Below are 22982 nucleotides of genomic sequence, written 5' to 3' on the forward strand. Positions count from 1 at the left end.
CTGTCTCATCCGTTTCCCATCGTGTTTTCTAACATTTTAAAGGGGCCTTTTCACAGATTTTGGCATTTTTTAACTTATTCATTAAATGCTTTATATTGATAATTGTAAACATTGGATCGTAAAAGCTCCAGTAAAAAATCAAGAATAAAATTAAAAAAAGGAAAAGGACATTGCCCGGAGCAGGTTTCGAACCAGTGACCCCTGGAGTCCTGCCAGAGTCCTGAAGTAAAAACGCTTTAGCCTACTGAGCTATTCCGCCGAGTACACTTACTTGACGTATTTTATACCTTATATAAGCAATCTTCGTAGTTTCACAAAATTTAACGACAAAAACAGAACTCTCCAAATTATTCAATCGTTTCGCGTTGCAACGCTTTATAATTTTTAGGTTTTAAAATCATCAAAAGATGCATATAATGGCTATATTAGACCATGGTAAATGTTCAGTATTACTGTTTCCTCACAAATATCATAACTGAAACGAAAATTTCCGAATCTGAAACAACTTTTTTCAATTTTGTCAATTTACCAAAGCGTGAAAAGATCCCTTTAAGCCACCGATGCAATCAAATCGTTTAATGTCAGGGCAACAATGTCTTTTTCTGGGTTTACAGATTAAATGTCAGGATGGTTAGACGACACAGTATGTAGTCATTAGTGACAACAAAGAGTTGTTTTGAACTGCTTTCAGTTAAGCCGGCATGGACCATTTCGTGCAGACATATTGTTTTTGACGGATTTACAAGTTACAGGAAATCACGCGACAGAATAGACAATAATATATGAACCCAGTCTACAACTTTTCGGTAATTTAAATTAACGAAAAGCGCCGTTAGGTTAGAGACCAACATATCATTTCGCGCTGACGCAGGCGTATCGGTACTGCCAGATTTTTTTCGTAAATGTGTAAAATGGATATTAAAGTCGTTATTGAACGTCTAGTTTATAAAAATAAATGCGTAAATCTTCAAGAAAAAGGCGTATTTACGGCTGTACGGCCCTTATCTGGAGCTCTGCTTTACCACTTAGAAACGTATTTTAACGCATTTGCAGTCCCTTAGAAAATCAAACGTAACTAAATACCTTTCTTACTAGATTCAAGTTTCAAGGGCTTTTTTTTTTCAACCATAGGTACTGATGAGCAGCAAACAGCATAAAATCTGAATAGACTGCAAGTTACTCGCAGGCTGTTCTGTTTTATTTTTGCATGTTGCAAAAGCCACTTTCACTTTTCTTCTTAGGGGGAAAGCCTGAGCCTGATCAATTACAAAACTCGAGATTATAAGACATGGATTAAAAGTGTAAACAGAACTATATACCGGTAATCCTCTGTATGGAGAATTTAAATAATGAACATGTACTTCTTTTAGGATCAGTCCCATCTTTATACAAGTGATGTGTTTGTGAAACACTTATATATAATGTCCCCATATTTGACCTTTGACTTTGAAGGTAGAGCTGCAATGATTTACCAACAGCTCGATTCCATTTGATTTCGATTTCAGACACTCTGATACCGATTTTTTCGATTTGATTCATCTTCAAACCTTGTTTTATCATATATTCACTCTTATGCCTCAAAATTTACATTTCTGTTCAAATGTGCTTTCAATAAAACACATAAAAAAGAATAGCAAATAAGGACTCAATTTTAATATAAAAACTTCTGATTCGAAGATTGTGTTGATTACACAACAATATAAAAAATAAATAAATAATCATAAGAACGTATCTGGAATCAGTTGAATGGTAGTACTATCACTATTATTCTTTTACCCAAAACCGCTATAAGCATGTCTACCATTGTGCCATGACAGCATCACCTGTTACCTGTAGGACAAATCACATTCTCTAATAAACTTAACAAAACTCCAACAGAAATAGAACTACTTTTCTGGCTGCTGACTTGAGTAGTTGCACTTCTGCGACCTCTTAGTCTTGCTAAATCAACGTTATGTTTGCGTTTGACATATTGCATTAGATTAGTGGTTGAGCCAGACTTAGCGTACGCCACATCCGTGCAGCACAGTTTACACTTTGCTTTATTGGTAGGGCTACCATCCCGAAAACCCAAAATACTGCCACACTTTTGATTTTAGCTTCTTAGGCGCATCTGATAATTTCAATTTGTCGGCAACAACTTGTTCAGCCATTTTGACGCATTTTCCAAAAGTAGACCATAACGGGTTTATTGATTGGATGACTAAAGTAATAAGCAACCAATCGCGCTCGTCGTAATTACAGGTAAAGATAAAACCTTCACCTTCCTGTATCAATAGTCGGAATACAGCGCGCTTTACGTATCTATGTATATATATGTATATATGTATATATGTTAAAGAATCAAATCGAATTTGGTAGGTTTGGTATCGTAATCGAATTGAAGCATTTTGAATCGATTTTCGATGAATCGGATCGAATCGTTGCAGCTCTATTTTGTATACAAGGTAGAATTGATTTCCTGCATTTTGAGCCATTTTATGGCTATTTAAGTGGTAACCAGGCACTTAAATTTGAGCATTTTTGTGTGCATTTTTATGAATTTTAGCTTTTTCAACTAACAAAAGATAAACAGAAAAATCTCTTTATTACTTTTGTAAAATTTTAACTCAACTGCTTTTTGACCGATTCCGATATACCCCTTTTCATTGTTGTTGTTGTACTGTGTAAAGGGAGATAATGAAGCGACGTCTTTGCTTAATAGGAGCAAAACCACCAAAAAGACACGCTAATTTCGAAAAGTCAATTTTCCAAATCTGAGCGATTTTCAACCGGCCAAAATCTGATTTCAAAGGGTTGATTTGGCTGGCCGCTGGCTCTTATTGAGAACCCTGAGAAAGTAGTAGGTACATTATTCAGGCATTAAACTCCATGGCTCCTTTTTTTAAAGATATTCCCTTCGTAGAACACATTTAATTTTCCTTGCTACTGCAAATATTCAAGAAGTTCACAACTCCCCCCAAACGCCATTTGGAAGAATTCAACTTGATCTAGTATTTAATACAATCAATTTGCTCTCCAGGAAAATGATATGAATCTAGTTCTTGGAAAACTAGACTAAATGGCATGTGCATAACGTGTCATCTCAGATTAGCCTGTGCAAACTGCACAGGCTATTCAGGGACAGCACTTTTTGCCTACACCAATTTTTTTTTTTAACTTCCTTTTAACTAAACAAGAGGACCAATTGGGATGGCCTTAGTTTGCTCACCTGAGGGGAGTTGGTTCATTCAATCTTTACCTAACGTCAAACTTGACCTAGATATTGTCCAGACAAACAGCCTGGCAAAGTTTCATCATTATTAAACCAAAACTCTGGCGTATGGAGTGTTTTTGTTTTTGTAAGATTTGACCTGGTGACCTATATTTTGAGTTGACCCCCCTTACCAAACATCAAACTTTGCTTACAAAAATAAATATTTTGACAAAGATTCATAAAATCTGAAACAAAATTGTGACCTTTAGAGTGTTTACAAGGATTTTGTTTAATATAATCTATAAAAAAAGTTCCAGAACGGAAAATATTTCTAAATACTTGTACTATGTTTTAAATCCAGCTATGCAGCATTTACCATCGTATGTTAAAGATACAACAGACTTTATTAACAAGATAAAAAATATTAAATTGAAAAAAGATTGCTACTTTGTAACCTTAGATGTATCTTCTTTATACACTAACATTCCCCATAGTGAGGGAATAGATGCTTGTAAGTATTTTTTAAGAAAAGAAACTATAAATAACCATACATGCCATAATTTTTCAGACCAATTCCGGGACATTGAGTTAAATTGTCCGGGACTTTTGCCGATTTTCCGGGACATGTATAAAATGTAGCGATATTTATAGACATATGCATTTTTGGTACGTTTTTTTTTTTGTTTCGCATCGTTAATTGCAAAAGTTCGAAAGCCTATCCGAAATACACTTGATCTGTTAACGTCAAATTTAACATTACTACTTCCGTTACTAGATACAAGCCACGTGTTTTCAGTGTAAGCGTTCTAAACATAGATGGTGACGTCACTGCGTTATTGTTATTAAGACCGGTGTGTAACGCGTAGTTGTTGATACGCCTTTATTCATTTATAACATTTATATAATAAAAAAATACAACAATACAGTACCGTTAGATCGTCAACTCAAATCAATTCACAATACATACTGCTTTTTAATTTTTTACTCAGCGATGTTGGACTTTAGATGTGTGAACAACTATCCTTTGCCCTTACGCAGCGGGAAATAATGACGTTGTAGATTAAAGTCAATTAACAACCACATTTAACAATGCCGCCTTTTCGGTTTGACCGCGAACGTGAGACAATCGATATGATAACAGGACCCCTGTTAATTGATCGATTTTGACACGTAGCGTAGTCTGCCTATTCGGGTAGGCATTGTCATGGAGACGCTGCAGATATACACAGATTCGAGGTGCAGTTAAGCCTAAGATAAGGTACATGTATATATGGATTTTGTAAATTCCGGGACATTTAACAGATTTCCGGGACAGCGGGACAAGTTCTTCATTTCCGGGACTGTCCCGGACAATCCGGGACGTATGGCATGTATGAAATAACCATGTAAATGTTGATGATGTTAGCAAACTTTTGCAAGTTGTTCTTGAAAATAACTGTTTTGATTTCAATAATGATACTTATTTACAAACTATGGGTACTGCTATGAGTAGTCCTATGGCACCGTCTTATGCTTCCCTTTTTATGGGTAAATTTGAGGAAGATTTTCTTAACAATACCTCTATTAAACCATATATTTGGCTTAGATTTTTGGATGACATTTTTATGATATGAAATGGCTCTTTAGAAGATTTAAACCCTTTTATCAATAATTTAAATAACTTCCATTCAACCATAAAATTTATCTCTCATATATCTCAACAGTGTGTATCTTTCCTTGATGTTTCTATATCAAAAAGTGAACTAGACACTGTCGTTACAAATATTTTTTGTAAACCCACTAATATGCATTTATACTTAGATTTTACGTCATCTCACCCCATGTCCTGTAAGCGGAGTATTCCATACAGTCAGGCAAAGCGCTACAGACATATTATTTCTGATGATGATGTATTCAATCAGTCCTTATCTAGTTTATTTAAGTATTTTAAAAGTAGAAATTATCCAACAAATGTTATTGAAAATGGATTTTCTCAAGTGAAAAATATGACACAGGAAAGTGCATTATGTGTAACTCAGAGAAATACTGATTCAATAATACCATTTACTGTATGTTTTAACACATCACTTCCAAATATTGCTAAAATTTAGCAAATACTGGGATTTGTTCAGATTATCAAACAAGGAAAGTGTTAAGTCTTTACATTCATTTAAACCTATTTTGGCCTATAAAAGACCTAAGAATATACGTAACAGCCTTGTAAGATGTTCAGTGTCTTATAACAGTACTGATATTCATTTATCGGGTCAATGTAACCGACCAAGATGTACACATTGCAATAATATAAACATATGTTCCAGTTTCAGTAATAGTGTTACTGGTTTATCGTATGATTTACGCTATGATGTTGATTGTACTTCCCGCAATGTTATATATCTTATAACATGTAAAAATTGTAATCAACAATACGTTGGACAAACTAATCAGAATGTTTCCCGCGGAATGAATAGCCATAGATTTGATATCAGAAATTGTTCAATAAATCCTATTTCACATGTTGCTACACAATTTGGATCCACTGACAATGATTGCACTTTATCAGATTTCTCCTTTGTACCTATTGATGTTGTTCAAAATAATCTAGACCGTTTATGTAAAGAAACATATTGGATACACAAATTAACAAGGGCTGTTTGTAAAACATGCATGCCCCCCATATGGGCTCTCAGTTGTAGTGACAGCCATTTTATAAACATGTTGTTTTGTCACTGTGACCTTGACCTTTGACCTAGTGACCTGAAAATCAATAGGGGTCATCTGCCAGTCATGATCAATGTACCTATGAAGTTTCATGATCCTAGGCATAAGCGTTCTTGAGTTATCATCCGGAAACCATTTTACTATTTCGGGTCACCGTGACCTTGACCTTTGACCTAGTGACCTGAAAATCAATAGGGGTCATCTGCCAGTCATGATCAAACTACCTATCAAGTTTCATGATCCTAGGCATAAGCGTTCTTGAGTTATCATCCGGAAACCATTTTACTATTTCGGGTCACCGTGACCTTGACCTTTGACCTTGTGACCTGAAAATCAATAGGGGTCATCTGCTAATCATGATCAATCTAACTTTCAAGTTTCATGATCCTAGGCATAAGCGTTCTTGAGTTATCATCTGGAAACCATTTTAATATTTCAGGTCACCTTGACCTTTGACCTAGTGACCTCAAAATCAATAGGGGTCATCTGCGAGTCATGGTCAATCTACCAATCAAGTTTCATGATCCTAGGCCTAAGCGTTCTTGAGTTATCATCCGGAAACCACCTGGTGGACGGACCGACCGACAGACTGACCGACCGACATGTGCAAAGCAATATACCCCCTCTTCTTCGAAGGGGGGCATAAAAACTATGATTCCTAACAGTCTAAATAATAAACTGCTGTATGACATATAGAACATAAACATAATTTACATATACATTTGATGTTTGTCTATTACTATGTTTTTTTTTATAAATTATATTATTACTAATAGACTGTTGTATCATCACTGATCCATCTTTGTATTATGTATTATGTAATTTTATGTGCTATATATTTTTCCGCCAAACGACGTTATGTTATTGTATGACGTTGACGTCACTTCCTTTGTATTTGTTTATATTAATGTACTACTAATGAAGGCTATGGCCGAAACATGTTTAGTACCTAAGACATTTTAATAAACAGTGACGTGTTTGTACGATTTATTTAATTTTAGTATAATGTAATCAAAATTTGGACAATCTAAGGGCAATAATTATGGCATTAGTTATGTGATTTTGCTCATTATCAAGCTTGACTGAGATCTTTCAGCAACTTTCATAAAGAATGCTTGAGAAGTGTGAATTGCTAGAGTGTTTACAAACCAAATGAGGACGGACGGACGGACGGCAGACAAAGACCAATCCTAAAACCTCACCTGAGCAATCAGGTGAGCTAAAAAGTGTGTTTCACCGATCTGAGCCATTGTCCAACTTGTCCTAGAAATCAATAAAACCAATGTATTGACTAAGTTTGACGATGATTATCCAAAAAATGTTACTTCTATAGTGTTCGATCACAAGATTTCTCTCTAGTCACATAAGGAAAACTGCCCCACCCCCCCTGGCGGCCATGTTTTTTGATCGATCGGGACCATTTGGGAACTCTGAGATTTATATAAAACCAATCATCACCAAGTTTCATGATGATTGGGCTATATAACGTGACTTCTAGAGTGTTTACAAGCTTTTTTTTACTATATAAATATAAGAAAACCGCCCCCCCTCCCAGCAGCCATGTTATTCAACTGACCGGAACCATTTTTTTCTCAACTCTCACATCAAGGAAACAAACTGACCAAATTTCATGAAAATTGGGCCAAAAATGTGACTTCTAGAGTGTTCACATGTTTTCACTATATACATATAGAGAAAAATTCCCCGCCCAATGGCGGCCATGTTTTTTCACCGATCTGGACCATTTTCGAACTCGTCCGAGATATCAATAAAACCAATATTTTGACCAAGTTTCATGAAGATTTGGAAAAAATTGTGACTTCTAGAGTGTTTATAAGGTTTCTCTATAGCCAAATTAGGAAAACTGCCCCGCCCACTGGCGGCCATGTTTTTCAACGGACCAAAACCACTTTTAAACTCAACCAACATATCATTAAGACAAAATATTTTGACAAAGTTACATGAAGATTGTGCATGAAATGTGACTTCTACAGTGTTTATAAGTTTTTTCTTTTTTTGACCTAGTGACCTAGTTTTTGACCCGGCATGACCCAGTTTTGAACTCAATTGAGATATCATTGGGACAAATGTTCCGACCAAGTTTCATGAAGATCTGACACCTGAGCAATCAGATGAGCTAAAAAGTCAATAAATGCTGAAGGTGTTTTCCCCGATAAGCCTGTGCTGACTTCATTAAATCAGATTTTCCCCAGAATGAGGCTCAAATAATTGCAGAAAAACAAAAAAGTTCATTTGTTCTACATCTTGTACATTTAATACACTTTTTTCATCTACAAAAGCTTAGTTTGAAAAAGTTGTCATTTGTATATCACAGTGTTAACATTATTATTTATTCATAACTATAACATAATACTCAATAGACTTTCTAAAAGATAAATTACAAACTAAATGAATTTGTAAAACAAACAATCAACTGCTCAAAAAGGAGCTCCATTTAACCCATACATGCCTCGCATCTAGAAAAAAGGCCTTGGCAAACAGTGTAGACCCAGATGAGACACCGCATGATGCGGCGTCTCATCAGGGTCTGCGCTGTTTGCTTAAAGGAATTTCTGTTAGAACTATTCTAAAAATAGAAATAAATATACAAGACATCCCGAATTTTGAAAATAGATAGATCGAAATTTAGAAGGATGGGAGAGTCCACAATAGGCATAAATGGGTTAACCTGAGCAAAGCAAAGTACAAAATAGTTGAAATTGAACTGAAAACTTACTTTTTAGTTCATTATAAAAATAAAATTATTTTCACATAATCGCTGTTCATCAGCCAATAAAGAACCTTTTGACTTCTTGACATGTTGTAATCAAATGTTTGGTCCAACACCTGCTTGATTAAATTTCTACCAATCTAAACATATTGTTTATTAATTGTCAGATCAACATAAAGCTAAATGTAAATTTCCGAAAAAATGATACTGTTGATTAATAATGTGTCACCATAACTCTCATTTTGTATTTTTCCGTTAACAATTTCTTGAAAACAAAGTTCTTCAACAGCAATAAAACATTAGAAACCTGTCCCGCAAACAAATCCATTATACAGTCCAACCTGACATGGGGGCCACCTGAGAAGAACAAGGGTAACCTGCATACAGAAGTCAACCTGGATTCTTTCCCCCCCCACCCCCCCAACTAACTAGACCTAATGCGCTAACCTAAGACCCTAAAGAACTAAACTATTTGTTCAAGGTGGATTTCAAAATACCAGTAATCAAAGTGCTTAATGAAACATAAATATTCATTAGTACAATTTTTCTGCCTGAGGCAAATGAAGATTTGACAAGCTAGAGTATAAAAATGCTTTTTTTTAAATTGACCTAGTGACCCATGTTTTAAGCTAAAATGACCAAGGTTTAACCTCCTCTGAGATTTCACTAAGACAAAAATGTTATGACCAAATTTCATGAAGATTGGCCAATAAATTTGGCCATTAGAGCGTTAACAAAGGTTTCACTATAGCCATATTAGAAAAACTGCCCAGCCCCATGGCGGCCAAGTTTTTCAAGCAACCGAAACCATTTTCAAAATAAAGCCAAGATACAATTAGAACAATCGAACTGACCACGGTTTCGTGTAGATTGGACTAAATTGTCATTCCTATAGTGTTAACAAAGTTAAACTATAGCCTAATAAGATAAACTACCCGGCTGCTTGGGGGCCATGTTTTAAAAAAAAAACTGAAACATTTTCTAACTCGGCCCAAATATTATTATGACAAATCTTCATACCAATTTTCATGAAAATTTGACTAAAAATAAGACTTCACTTTTACTACAGTAATTTTTGTTTCAATAGCAAAATAAGGAAAATTGCCCCTCCCCCTGTAGGCCATATTTTTCAACAGACAGCAAGCATTTTTGAACTCAGCCCATTATCATTAGAATAAATTTTCTGACCAAGTTTCATGAAGATTGGACAATGAATGGGCCTCTAGAGTGTTAACAATGTAAACATTTAAAACAGACAACCGACAACGGATGACAGTACCACCAAAAGAAATTGAAAACAAAACCTCACCATGACCATGTTGTGCCCAGGTGTGCTGGACATGAATAATTCTGCCAAAACTGGTAACAGTCGAAATTCATTCAGCTGTTAAAGTTTTAGTCAATTCCGATAAGAATTTAGAGAAGTTGAAAAAAAAGAAAAAAGTTTGATACTATGTATTTCATAGTTGAATAACAGACAACGGATAATACCGGTATATTCGGTCAAAATCTTGGCAGCCAAAATTCTTCTCTTTACAACCATCTATATATGTAGATCATTTATCTGCAAAAGTTTGATCAAGATCTGCCCAGTTACAGAGGACTCGAAAACAAAAGCTACATGCAGGACTTTCCTACCCACAAGAGCAAAAATCCTTTCACTCTGTAGGGGCATAAAAATGTTAACAACCTAATCACCTGTAAATATGCGATAACCCTGAGAGTGAGCGTGGCGATGTAAAGGGAGTTTGTGACAAAGTCCAGAATGTTCCACATGTCGTGGCAGTATTCGTCCGCCCCCTCGTCCCACAGCTGTTTGATCTCCGTCCAGATGAGGCCGATCACGTACGCAAGGATCATCCACTCTATCGAGGTTGCTGGGGCGCCCCGTAGCTCCGTTCTCGAGTCCTTTACAAATGCTGATGAGTCGTTATCGAGAAACGGAATTTCAACACGTTGGGAAACAAGAATTAACAACACTGAAAGGAAAAAATGCATACTGATAACTTATATGCCCAAAAACATTAATATTGATTACCAATTATAATATGCCAGTGAGTTTCAATATCATGTTTACAACACTGCAAGAAAAACATTTATACTGATTAAAAACATGCCACTAAGCTTACATTGCGCATTAAAAACACACTAAAAAATACATGTATTCTTTCTATGTACTTTTTAAGCCATCATATTCAAATAAATAAGAAATAAATTGGCCCCTGAAGAAATAAGTTTTAAGCCTGATTATGAAAGCGGACAAGTAAACAAGGATATCAGAAACCAATGTATGCTCACAAATGTGCTCTGTCAAGTAATGGGAGTGCAATTACTTCAAGCAATATCATGGCCTGCACTGCACTCTCATTTATTTGATATTGAAAAATCAGTTTCATTTTTGCCAATGCTTGTAGAGTACTTGACAAATGCGCGGTATATTTCAAATTTTAACCAGAGCACCGCATAACGGGTGCAACGCTTAAATGCGGGTGCAGTTTTAAATAGATGAAAGCTTGTCAGATTATTTTTTTTTAAAGGTCACAGTGACCTTGACCTTTGACCAAGTGACCCAAAAATGGGTGTGGCATGTAGAACTCATCAAGGTGCAGCTACATATAAAGTTTCAAAGTTGTAGGTTGAAGCACTTTGATTTTAGAGCCAATGTTCAAAATCTTGACAAAATGTGAAGGTTTTAGCACCACACGGACGGCGTACAACACGACAGACACGACACGACGAGCTGGCTATGATAATACGTCGGGTTTTCTCCGAAAAAAGTTGAGCTCAAAATCATGTATGTCATAAATGACATTATATTAAAGAAGCAATAAGACCTTGAACGTATTTTCCTTTGATCTTTTGCATGCTAGCTTTTAAGGAACAGAGAAAATCAAAAGCACAAAAAAACTTAGAAAAGGAAATTCCTCTTTAATTCATAAAACTACCTAATTCTAGGGTATGGCATGAACATAATACTAATTCATAAATTGGTGATCATGCATTTTGTATAAAAAAATGTCATGCTGGGCTATTGTATTAGGAAAATGTTCTTTATTTGCATTTATTTAACTATTTTTTGTATATAAAGAAATATGTTTGTTATGTGTGATCCCCATTAAAGAGGTCCATAAACCATTAAGAATTTTTTTAGTTGTTATTAATTAAATTGATCAGACGTGAAATGATAACCAATATATCTAATATGTTTTCACTTCATCACAGGGGCGTTGGAAGCAAATTGACATTGGGGCAGTGGATGGGGTGGGTATGGGGTACCCTGGATTTTTTTTCAAATTTTAGCATCAAATGGGGCATTCTGATGCGTTTTTATGCCTGATACCTGACCTGATACACGTCTATTGCAGGAATTGTCTGAATGACAAAAGGTGTGATAGACAATGGAGAAGTGCTCTCTATATATCGCAGTTTGTACTTTGTAGCAGGCGACACAACAATAGGGATCATGTGGGTTGAAAGAACATTCTTCAGGTTTTTTTTCCGTTTTGGTAATTTGAAATTCGTTGGTTGGCTTGGCGTAGACATATTAAAATGACAAAAAAAAGTAGTAAAAAACATTAAATTTTTTTTTTTATAATTATAGATTTACTTTGAGTTATTACAATTAATTCAGGTATGTTGAGGTATCTTTAATTTTGTGATAATTAAGGACCACTGGATATCGGCACATTTGTTTCATGTCATACTTCCTTTATATCAATAAAAAGAAGCAAATGCCTAGATCATACCGACAATTCAAGATTCCCAGGTTTAATTACTCAAGAATAAAGTGATTATCGTTATAAAAGAGACCTATCAATTAACAACATAATTGACATGTACATTACTGCGGGTGGGTGATGACAATCAACAATACACGTGTCATAACCGCAAAAGCGTGATTACCTTGCGTCATGGTAAAGATATTTTCAAATCTACGGGTATTGAAATGAAAAAAAAATAAAATAAAAAAAGTTCTTTGTCAAAATTTCATTTTTGCCCCTTCTGCCCCAGCTCCGACACCTCTGCATCATGCAATGTTCATGTTGGTAAGAAAATTACTGATATTGTAGAGCAATATTAGACAAACATGAGTTCCGCGGTCGGAGACATATGCCGCTAAAACAGGGCTTTGATCTAATGACATCAATTTCGATATCCGGGTCATGTCATGTACTGTCCAAGGCCATTGCACATGTAAAGCATCAAGCCAATGGTTCAATTCGTTGAAGAGTTTTTGATCTGAAACAATTTTGACACTAATTGTGACAGTGACCTTGATCTTTGACCTAAATTTCCCCAATTTCAATAGGGGTCATCTACTGTCCAAGGCCGATGCACATGTGAAGTATCAAGCCAATCAGTCAATTTGTTGATATGCTATTGATTGGAAACAATTTTCTGACTTATTGTTAAAGTGACCATTGACCTAGTGGCCCCAATTTCAATATGGGTGGATGCACATGTGAAGTATCAAGCCAATCGGTCACTTCGTTGACGAGTTATTGATCGGAAACATCCAGCAAAACATGATATACCCCCCTCTTCTTCGAAGGGGGCCATAATAATAGGATACCAAATAGGACATGAGTTCAATGGCATTTTCTATATATATTCCCCCCATTTGCAAAATATATTAAATGAAAATGTAAATCAACAATACCATGTTGCTCTCTAAGCTTTATGGCTGAAATCTTATTCTGAATTTAATAATGATCACGTCCTTTTGACAAAAAAACTAAGCATATTACTTATAAATAGAGTGAAACAATATAAAAGAGCCCTCAAAATAAACAAACTTACATCTGAGAAAACTAGGCTTTATACATGTCCATGAAGAGTAATCACAGGTTAGCCTGTGCAGTTGGCTCAAGCTAATCAGGGACGACACTTTCTGCTTTTATTGTATTTTTTGTCTCTTATTAGCAAAAAGGGCTGTGTTTGTGAAACACAATGCCCCTTATTGCACTCTGATGCTGCACTGCACCTATATCCCAATGGACAAGATTGATCAGAAATGATTTCACACTAAGTATGACAGTAACCTTTGACCTAGTGACACCAATTTTAATAGGGGTCAATACACATGGGAAGCATCAACCCAATTGGTCCCTCCGTTAAAAATTTATTGATCAGAAACAATTTTCACTCTTAGTGTGCCAGTGACATTGACCTTTGACCTAGTGACCCCAATTTCAATAGGGGTCATCTACTGGCAAAGGCAAATGAAAATGGGAAGTATCAAGCCAATTTGTCAATCTGTTCACAAGATATTGATCGGAAACTAACTGGTCTACAGACAGACCGACCCACATCAAGAAAAAGCGTTAACCCACTGTTTTTCGATGGGGGCATAAAAATTCTGAATGACACTTTATTCACGTGTTTTAAGCCCCATTTTGCAAGAGAAATGCTCTGAACGTTACTTACTTAAAAACAGGATATATGAAGCACTATGACAGATGAACTTGATGAAGGGCTTCCGAATTAGATACCCGAGGTTGCTCTTGGGAGCAATGAGGTAAACAATGCTGAGTATTGGGAACAGGAAACCGATCATCACTGTGATGAGGAGCTTGCAGATGATGTTGTGACGCCGGAAACCGGGACAGCCCTCATACCACATCGTGGCTAGAAGCTGCTGGCAGTTGGGGTGGGCAACAAACTGGAAAGAGAAATAAAGATTGGGTAATATAAATGGAGCAGTGCCATTAAAAGGATGGGTTATTTATGGCATTATGCCATATGACACTGTCCGTTAATGAGAGCACGCAACCTAGTGTGACTTAATAGAGGGCAGGTTGGCTCCTAAGCGCATAAGACCCATTTTTGCATGACACAGCTCAATTTATGTATGTTAACATAAATTATTATTATCACTATATTTTATACAGAATAAAAATCTGATGGCACAATATCTAATAAAAGTTTGCTTACAGGAGGATTACATCCGGTTGCTATCATCAGTCTCCTAAGTAACTGACCACAATTTTTTGGTGGATGAGTACACTGTATAAGAGATCGATCTATGAGTGTGATAGGTATAAAGAAGCCAACAAACTGCCAAAAAAACACTGGAATTATCAATCTTCAGTGCCACTTGGTTATTTACGCACCTTAAGGGAATTGGGGCCTTAAAACATGACTTGTGCTTTGTGATAACAATTATGAATATTGTAATTATTTGTATGGAGACTGGAGACTTAAAAAAATTGTTTTACTTGCAGCCCCTTAGTTAATTTGGTCTTTTTCAAATATTTGATGTTATGTTGTTGTTTTTATTTTGTTATAATTTGTCATAAATGTATGTTTGGGAAAAATCTTGAAGTAAAATCTATAAATAAAGTAATGGGACAACTACTTTTCCTCGAGTTATTTTACAATATATAATATTTACCAACAACAAAAGTTACAGTACATCAGATCATATGGCTCCCGCCATACATCGGTCTTTGCCCATTGACGTCAACCAAGTGGTTTCAGCCATGCGTCAGTCTACGTCAGACCATATAGCTCCCGCCATACTTGGGTCTTTACCCAATAACGTCACCGGTCATTTTATGACCGGTCCGTTCACTGGTCCACGGTCTTTGACCGTTACGGTCCGGAGAACATAGGACCTTCCAGAGCCGCAAGCCTAGAGAAGATCCTGTTCCTGTGGACCTTTGCCACCGGGCACCGTGCAAGATGTTGATCACGTGACTTCGGACATGCGCCATTTCACATCAGACCATATGGCTCCGGCCGTACTTCAGTCTTTGCACGGTACTGAGCATGACGTCCACCGAGTGGCTTCGGCCATTCGTCGGTAGACTGAAGACCATAAGGCTCTCGCAATACGTCGGTCTATGCTCAGTGATGTCAACCATGTGGCATCCGCCATGCGTTGGTGGACGTCAGACCATATGGCTTCCGCTATTCTTCGGTCTTTGCCCGGTGACGTCACTGGTCATGTTTTGACCGGTCCGTTCACCAGGCACTGGTCCCTGGTCATTGACCGGTCCAGTTGCCGGTGATGTCACCGGTCATTTTATGACCGTTCTGTTCACCAGTCTTGACCGTCTTGGCACTGGGCAGGACGTCGACCACGTGGCTTTGGCCATGCGCCAGTCGACATTGTATCAAATAGCTCCCGCCATATGTCGGTCTATACTCAGTGACGTCGACCACGTGGCCTTGGCCATGCGTAGCTCGACGTCAGACCATATTGCTTCCGCCATACTTCGGTCTTTACCTGGTGACGTCACCTGTCATATTATGACTGGTCCGTTCACCGGGCACCAATCCCTGGTCACCGGTCCTCGGTCTTTGACCGGTTCGGTTCAGGCGAAGGTCAGCAGTCAAAATTCGAAATTGAAACTGTATTGCATTTTGTTCACTAGCATGTTTTAGATCATATAATTATTGCTGTTCCCTATGTTAATATTTGTTTGGACCAAAATATTGTTAACTGTTTTCCAACTTGACCATTATACATGTTTAAGTATAAAGCTTTAAACCAGCAGTCCCTTCAGCAGCTGAATCGTGACCTCAATGAAATGCACTCAGCAGCATTCTATCCCACAAGGTATCAAGGTCAGTGTGCGGTCAGTAAAAGGATCGTTATATGAACCCTATCATGATAACTATATGCACTTGTACTGTAAATAAAAACATTATCATCTGCGATATTATTATGATAATAATTAGGGATGGGAACGAATACTGGAAATGATATTCGAATATTTGTTTGTCATTATGCGAATATATTTAAATATTAAATTTTTAAACCTTTTATTAAAATGTCCAAACTTATGAATGTTTGGAGCAACGTACTATTTTATATTGCCTTCATATTGCCACTAATAAATCGTATCATATGTGCAGCTTTGAAAAGCTTGATAGAGTAATAATCTTAGAAAAAATATTATTGAATGCTATGTTCTTCTTTTTTCGGCGTAAGCTGTATTAAGCCAGCTTTTCACCCTGACTTGACCTTTGTAAGTGTCCAATAATATTCAAATAAAATTTCCCGCGGCTAGGTACGAATGAATACAATTCATTTATTCCATTGGCTGATTTGAGTATAACACCAGAACATTGGAAACATATCCGCGTCTTTGTAACACTGTTTTACTGCATGAAACAATTTTATCTCTAATGAAAAGGCTCAATAGATAGAACAGTTTTACAATCAATTATCGACATAAATACAGTTTGTGCGTTCACCTTTTCTTTTCAGAGAATTACCAGCGCAAAAGCGTTTATACTAAAGGCTATATTCTCATATTTAGTACTTACTTGCATTGCATTTCAACCCGCGAGGTTTCGGGTCAATTCGCGGCCATTGTGTGAAAGTCAGAGTTTATATACAGTTCATCGTCGGAGTTCGCAGAAGGGGTTGCGATCTTTTCATTGAAGGAAAAAATTGGAATCTATGCTATTTTTGTCTGATGGAGTAAATAGTTCGTTTAGTCGCTTTGTCGATATATCAATATTTTAGGCACAGCTGTTGCCTTGGTCGTGTACAGTTGGCGTAAACAACCCGTCGTTTCAGCAGCAGAATTGTTACCTAACTTTAATGCATTGCATTCCAATCCACAAGGTATCAAGGTCAGTTTGCGGTCAGTTGCAGAAATCTTTATATAAACGCCGTCTCGTAAACTTTGTGCACTTGAAGTCTGTTTTGATCAGAAAGATACTAAATAAAGATATTCGGCGATATTATTGTGGTATGTCAATCATCGATTTTTAATATGTTTTTAACATTTGCATGATAAGGACCAATTTTGATAAAATTAATTAGAAATATTTATCCATTTAGACCAGTTTATTAAGCATGAGCACAATAATTCACTATACTATAATTATGCAATTAAATAAGATTCGAGTATTGCCGGCTGACCTATATGCACTCGTTTATTTTCATGTTTCTTGTGTTTTTCTATTCTGTAAATATAGATATCTGAGTAATAATATCACATAAAGCAAAATAAGCCACGAAATCTGGCGCAACACCCCGTAATTGATTAGCTTGTGATGTAGCTAAGAACTGCGCAGAAAAAAGGCATCCGCTACTTTTTATCTCATAGAGATAACTTTTGATCGTTCATAAACATCGACCACAATCAACGCCGTATATCTTTTTTAAAGATATTTCTTGTTAATAATTACTGTTCATTCTCAAAGGTATAAGATATTTCCGGAAAACACATTACCGTAATTCTAATTTATTTCAATACTCCTAATTGATTCTGATTACTTCCCATAAATAAAATAATCCTTTTGTTATCGCTATTTTTTTAGAATGAAGAACCACGATGATTAAATTGGTAAATATTTGAGTAACTTAATCCTGATGAAATAAAGATTGATTTAATATATGGAAAAAGCATTCATAACAAACATTGCATACGTCCCGATCTCGATGGGACAGCCCCGCTGTTGGGGCATTTGGCCCGGCGTCCTGATATGAGACATTCGTAAAACACAACGTAAGTTCTTTAAATTAACAATACATTTCACTATTCAAGGTCTGTATTGCTAGAACTTACTTTCACTAATCCCTTTATTGCCCCGTATTACCATCTACTTCTAGTTCTCGAGTGCACGAGTGTAGTTTTTGACACCTTGTCAGCCATTTATCGGAAAATTATTGATTTTATCAGGCATTCACACAAGTGCGTTTTATGATATGGGTAGCTAATTGCTATTGATAGATGTGTCGCACTGAAATAAAAGCCAACTTCAGCCCAATCAAGTCAAAAGATACTGTGTATTATTCCACCGGAGGTTTAAAGACCTGTCGAAACACAGATTTTGTATATCAAACAAATTGAACGCTTAGCGATGCACATTGATGTGTTTCACATAAATTAATTTTCATTTTGAACTGATATTCAGGAAATAGTTTGTACATATTGCATCAATGTAAATTTAAAGTAAATTGGTCCCTCACCTTATACCCTCCCGTCTGCCAATTATCATCTCGTTCATTGATGGCAGCTGTTATCAAAAGAATGACTTATACAGGAAAGTCGTCTGCACTAAACCCTAACTGCGACTTTGCACATGTACTTATAACTTTTTAAGAAGTATTATTGCATTCAAATAGAATATTCGAATATGAATTTTGGATTCGAATATTCGGCCAATTTTCAAATAATCGAATATTCGGATATTCGGTCCCATCCCTAATAATAATACATTTTAAATGTGTTTTCAACAATTCCATGATAGGTGCTTGTTCGACATTTTAACCTCTAAAACAGGTCTGTTTGAAGAATGCCCTTACCAATATTTCTGATATGTATGGATGATTCATGTTAGGGCAGTTTTTCTTAAATGTTTACTTTTCATTTCCATTCTTCTTGTGTAGTTCTGTTTTGTATTTATAGTTATACATGTATGATCAATAATATCTAATAATTCGATAAAAGCCACAAAATCTGGTCTAACACCCCGATATTGATGTGCGTATTATACAGCTTAAAACTTCGCAGAAAAAGGCATTAATACTATCTGTGATCTCATTGATACAACTCTTTACCTTTTATCAACACCCACCGCAATCAACGCTGTATATATTTAAAAAAAAGATATTTCTTGTTTGATAATGTTCCCTCTTTTAAAAGGCAGCACAATTATCAGTATGTCTAAAAATGGCCTTAATTTCTGGTGGCAGAAGTCTTGGTTGGAATTCTAAATGAACCAATTATTTCAAAGAAATGGTGCAGATTTTTTTTTCCCATTTACACTTAGTTCAGTTAAAGAGATATCTTTTTGAGATAGTTTGGTCCATTGCCCTTTTCATAATACTTAATGTGTTGCCATGGAAACAACTAGACCTTGTTGAAAATGAGGTCAACATATGCACTGTAATTATATAGATATACTTAAGCATAGAAATACGATTACTGTGCTAAAAGCATATCTATTTATATTTTATGTAAAACTTTCAGTTTAAAACAGATTTTTATGTCAGAAGTATTTATATTTTTTATTTTTGGTAGTGTTTCAATATTCACAAATACAATTAGAGGTCACTTATCAGAGCAAAAATATGCACGTTAATTTAATGCACATTTTCAGTATGATTGATAATAAATATAGAAACATAAATTTTCTTTGATTGTTCAATTAATAGAGAGTCCAAGTATTCTAAGCTCTGAATAATGAACCAAACAATCCATTATTAATAGATTTAACTCTTTCAGTGCTTGAACTGAATTTTAAAGGCCTTTGCAAACATTTTGGATCCAGATGAGACACCACAGAACATGGCGTCTCATCAGGATCCAAACTGTTTGCTATTCTGATAGTATTCTTTGAAAAAATCGAAGAAAATGCTAATTTTTGAAATTCAGCAGACAACATTTTAGCAGACAACGAATTTCCAAGCATGCAAAGGGTAAAGGAGAAGAGCATGATCCAGGGTCTGGCCATGAAATGGATGAGTCAAGGGTCACCCTTAGGATGCAAGGTAAATGACGGATGAGTCAAGGGTCACCCTTAGGATGCAAGGTAAATGATGGATGAGTCAAGGGGCACCCTTAGGATGCAAGGTAAATGGATGAGTCAAGGGGCACCCTTAGGATGCAAGGTAGGGTCTGGCCATGAAATGGATGAGTCACAAGGGGCACCCTTAGGATGCAAGGTAGGGTCTGGCCATGAAATGGATGAGTCACAAGGGGCACCCTTAGGATGCAAGGTAGGGTCTGGCCATGAAATGGATGAGTCACAAGGGGCACCCTTAGGATGCAAGGTAAATGATGGATGAGTCAAGGGGTACCCTTAGGATGCAAGGTAAATGATGGATGAGTCAAGGGGCACCCTTAGGATGCAAGGTAAATGATGGATGAGTCAAGGGGCACCATTAGGATGCAAGGTAAATGATGGATTAGTCAAGGAGCACCCTTAGGATGCAAGGTAAATGATGGATGAGTCAAGGGGCACCCTTAGGATGCAAGGTAAATGACGATTGCTACAGTAGTCCCAGAATCCAAATGTTCTTGAAAAAAGTTGTATCACAATTCAATGGCATACAATGCAGCTAATCAAGTGGCCAATCTATTTATGATGCACATACTTGTCCTAACATGACAAATCTGATGTACTCAATTACATAAATAAACAAACTCATTATAAAAAGAAATCCACTTTGTGCTCAGGTGAGCTAAAAACCAGCTTTTTAAGGAGATTTTGTTCACCCATTCTTATATAATCAAAATAATGCAAAATAGCAAAGTTTTATAGTTGATGAGCAAGTAATTATAAAAGAAAATACATATCTGTTCCTTTTATGAAATTCATAATAGCTTTCAATGTTTGACCAAAACAAAAATGAAAACAATTGGAGGAATTTGAATCTTGACAAAGAGACATTACATAAAAGGGTACCTGCAAAACTATACTAGAAATGGCACAGCAGAGGCCGACGCGTATCCCCATGCCGCATGTTTGACCCAGGGGGCGCCCCAGGATTGGTAATGGGGCTATGCATAGTTGAGATTTACCATATTGTCATAAGAGATGTTCAGTATCAATTGGAAGTAAATCGGTGTAGAAATGAAGAAGTTAATGTAAAATAACATAAAATAAGAGATGTGTTTGTCAGAAACACAATGCCCCCTACTGCACTGCTTTGATTTATTTAAAAAAAATTATCATTTGGCAGGTTCATTCATTACCTCCCTTTAAAGCTAATTACCTCCCTTGGATTTGTTTTTTCTAACCTTTGACCTTGAAGGATGACCTTGACCTTTCACCACTCAAAATGTGCAGCTCCATGAGATACACATGCATGCCAAATATCAAGTTGCTATCTTCAATATTGCAAAAGTTATGGCCAATGTTAAAGTACATAAAACAAGAGGGCCAAGATAGCCCTAGTTCGCTCACCTGAGAGGAGTCATTCAATCTTTACCAAACGTCAAACTTGACCTAGATATTGTCCAGACAAACATCCTGGTCAAGTTTTATCATTATTGAGCCAAAACTCTGGCGTATGGAGTGTTTACAAGGTTTTTGTAAGATTTGACCTGGTGACCTATATTTTGACCCTTCATGACCATACATCAAACTTTGCTTACAAAAATAAATATTATGACCAAGATTCATAAAATCTGAAACAAAATTGTGACCTCTAGAGTGTTTTCAGGGATTTTGTATAATATCATGAAAATTTTGACAATCTAAAGGCAATAATTTTGTCATTTATTATGCGATTTTGCTCATTATCAAACTTGACTGAGATCTTGTGGCCATATAGCTTCTCAGCAACTTTGATAAAGAATGCTTGAGAAATGTTAATGCTAGAGTGTTTACAAACCAAATGTGGACGGATGGCGGGCAAAGATCAATCCTAAAACCTCACCAGAGCAATCAGGTGAGCTAAAAAGTGTGTTCTTTTCACCGATCTGAGCCATTTTCCAACTTATCCGAGATATCAATAAAAACCAATATATTGACTAAGTTTCACAATGATAAAGCAAAAAATATGACTTCTAGAGTGTTCACAAGGTTTTGCTTAATAAAAGTCATATAAAGAAAACTGCCCCCCTTCCCTGGCGGCCATGTTTTTTGACAGATCGGGACCATTTTCAAACTCATCTAAGATATAAATAAAACCAATCTTTTCACCAAGTTTCATGATGATTGGGCAAAAAATGTGACTTCTATAGTGTTCACAAGCTTTTTTACTATCTAAATATAAGGAAAATGCGCCCCCCCCCGGCAGCCATGCTTTTCAACAGACCGTAACCATTTTCAAACTCAACTTTCGTATCTAGGATACAAATGTTCTGACCATATTTCATGAAAATTGGGCCAACTAGAGCTTTGTCACAGATGTGACGTATACCCCCACGTGCCGCATTTTGACTATTTTGCATGCTGTCTGCACAAAACAAGAGAATCTAATTTATGGGATTTTTAAAGAATTATTAAGCAATTATCATTTATAGCCATTTTGACCTTTGAACTCTTGAATTCTTCCACATGACCACCATCCAATGACTGTGAACAAAATTAATGTACAGAGACATTTTAAAATCTCACAATGAATGACATAGTTTTGGTCAACAAGATCATTTATTGCCATTTTTTACCTTTGAACTCAAAGTGTGACCTTGACCTTGGAGATATTGACGTAATTCTTTCGCGTGACACACCGTCCAATGATGGTAAACAAATGTGCCAAATGATTTTTAATTCTCACAATAAACAGCATAGTTATGGCCCGGACAAGCTCATTTATGGCGATTTTTGACCTTTGAACTTTAAGTGTGACCTTGACCTTGAAGATATTGACCTAATTCTTTCGCGCAACACAGTGTTCAATGATGATGAACAAATGTGCCAAATGATTTTAAAATCTTT

At 36.2% G+C, this 22982-nt stretch overlaps 1 protein-coding gene across 2 annotated transcripts in view; it reads right to left on the reverse strand.

The window, feature by feature from the left end:
* The window catches only part of LOC127877363 (transient receptor potential-gamma protein-like), a 258197-nt gene that overhangs the window by 24378 nt on the left and 210837 nt on the right, over positions 1 to 22982 (reverse strand). For both annotated transcript variants that reach the window (XR_008048389.1, XM_052423114.1), the window contains exons 4-5: positions 14055 to 14289; positions 10326 to 10606 (exon numbers count right to left, since the gene is read on the reverse strand). Coding sequence is in view for 1 of the 2 variants with exons in the window: in XM_052423114.1 (XP_052279074.1) it covers positions 10326 to 10606; positions 14055 to 14289 (516 nt within the window). In the remaining variant the exon portion in view is untranslated. The remainder of the gene's footprint in view (positions 1 to 10325; positions 10607 to 14054; positions 14290 to 22982) is intronic.

The sequence above is a fragment of the Dreissena polymorpha genome, chromosome 4, assembly GCF_020536995.1.
Source record: "Dreissena polymorpha isolate Duluth1 chromosome 4, UMN_Dpol_1.0, whole genome shotgun sequence".
NCBI lineage: Eukaryota > Metazoa > Mollusca > Bivalvia > Myida > Dreissenidae > Dreissena > Dreissena polymorpha.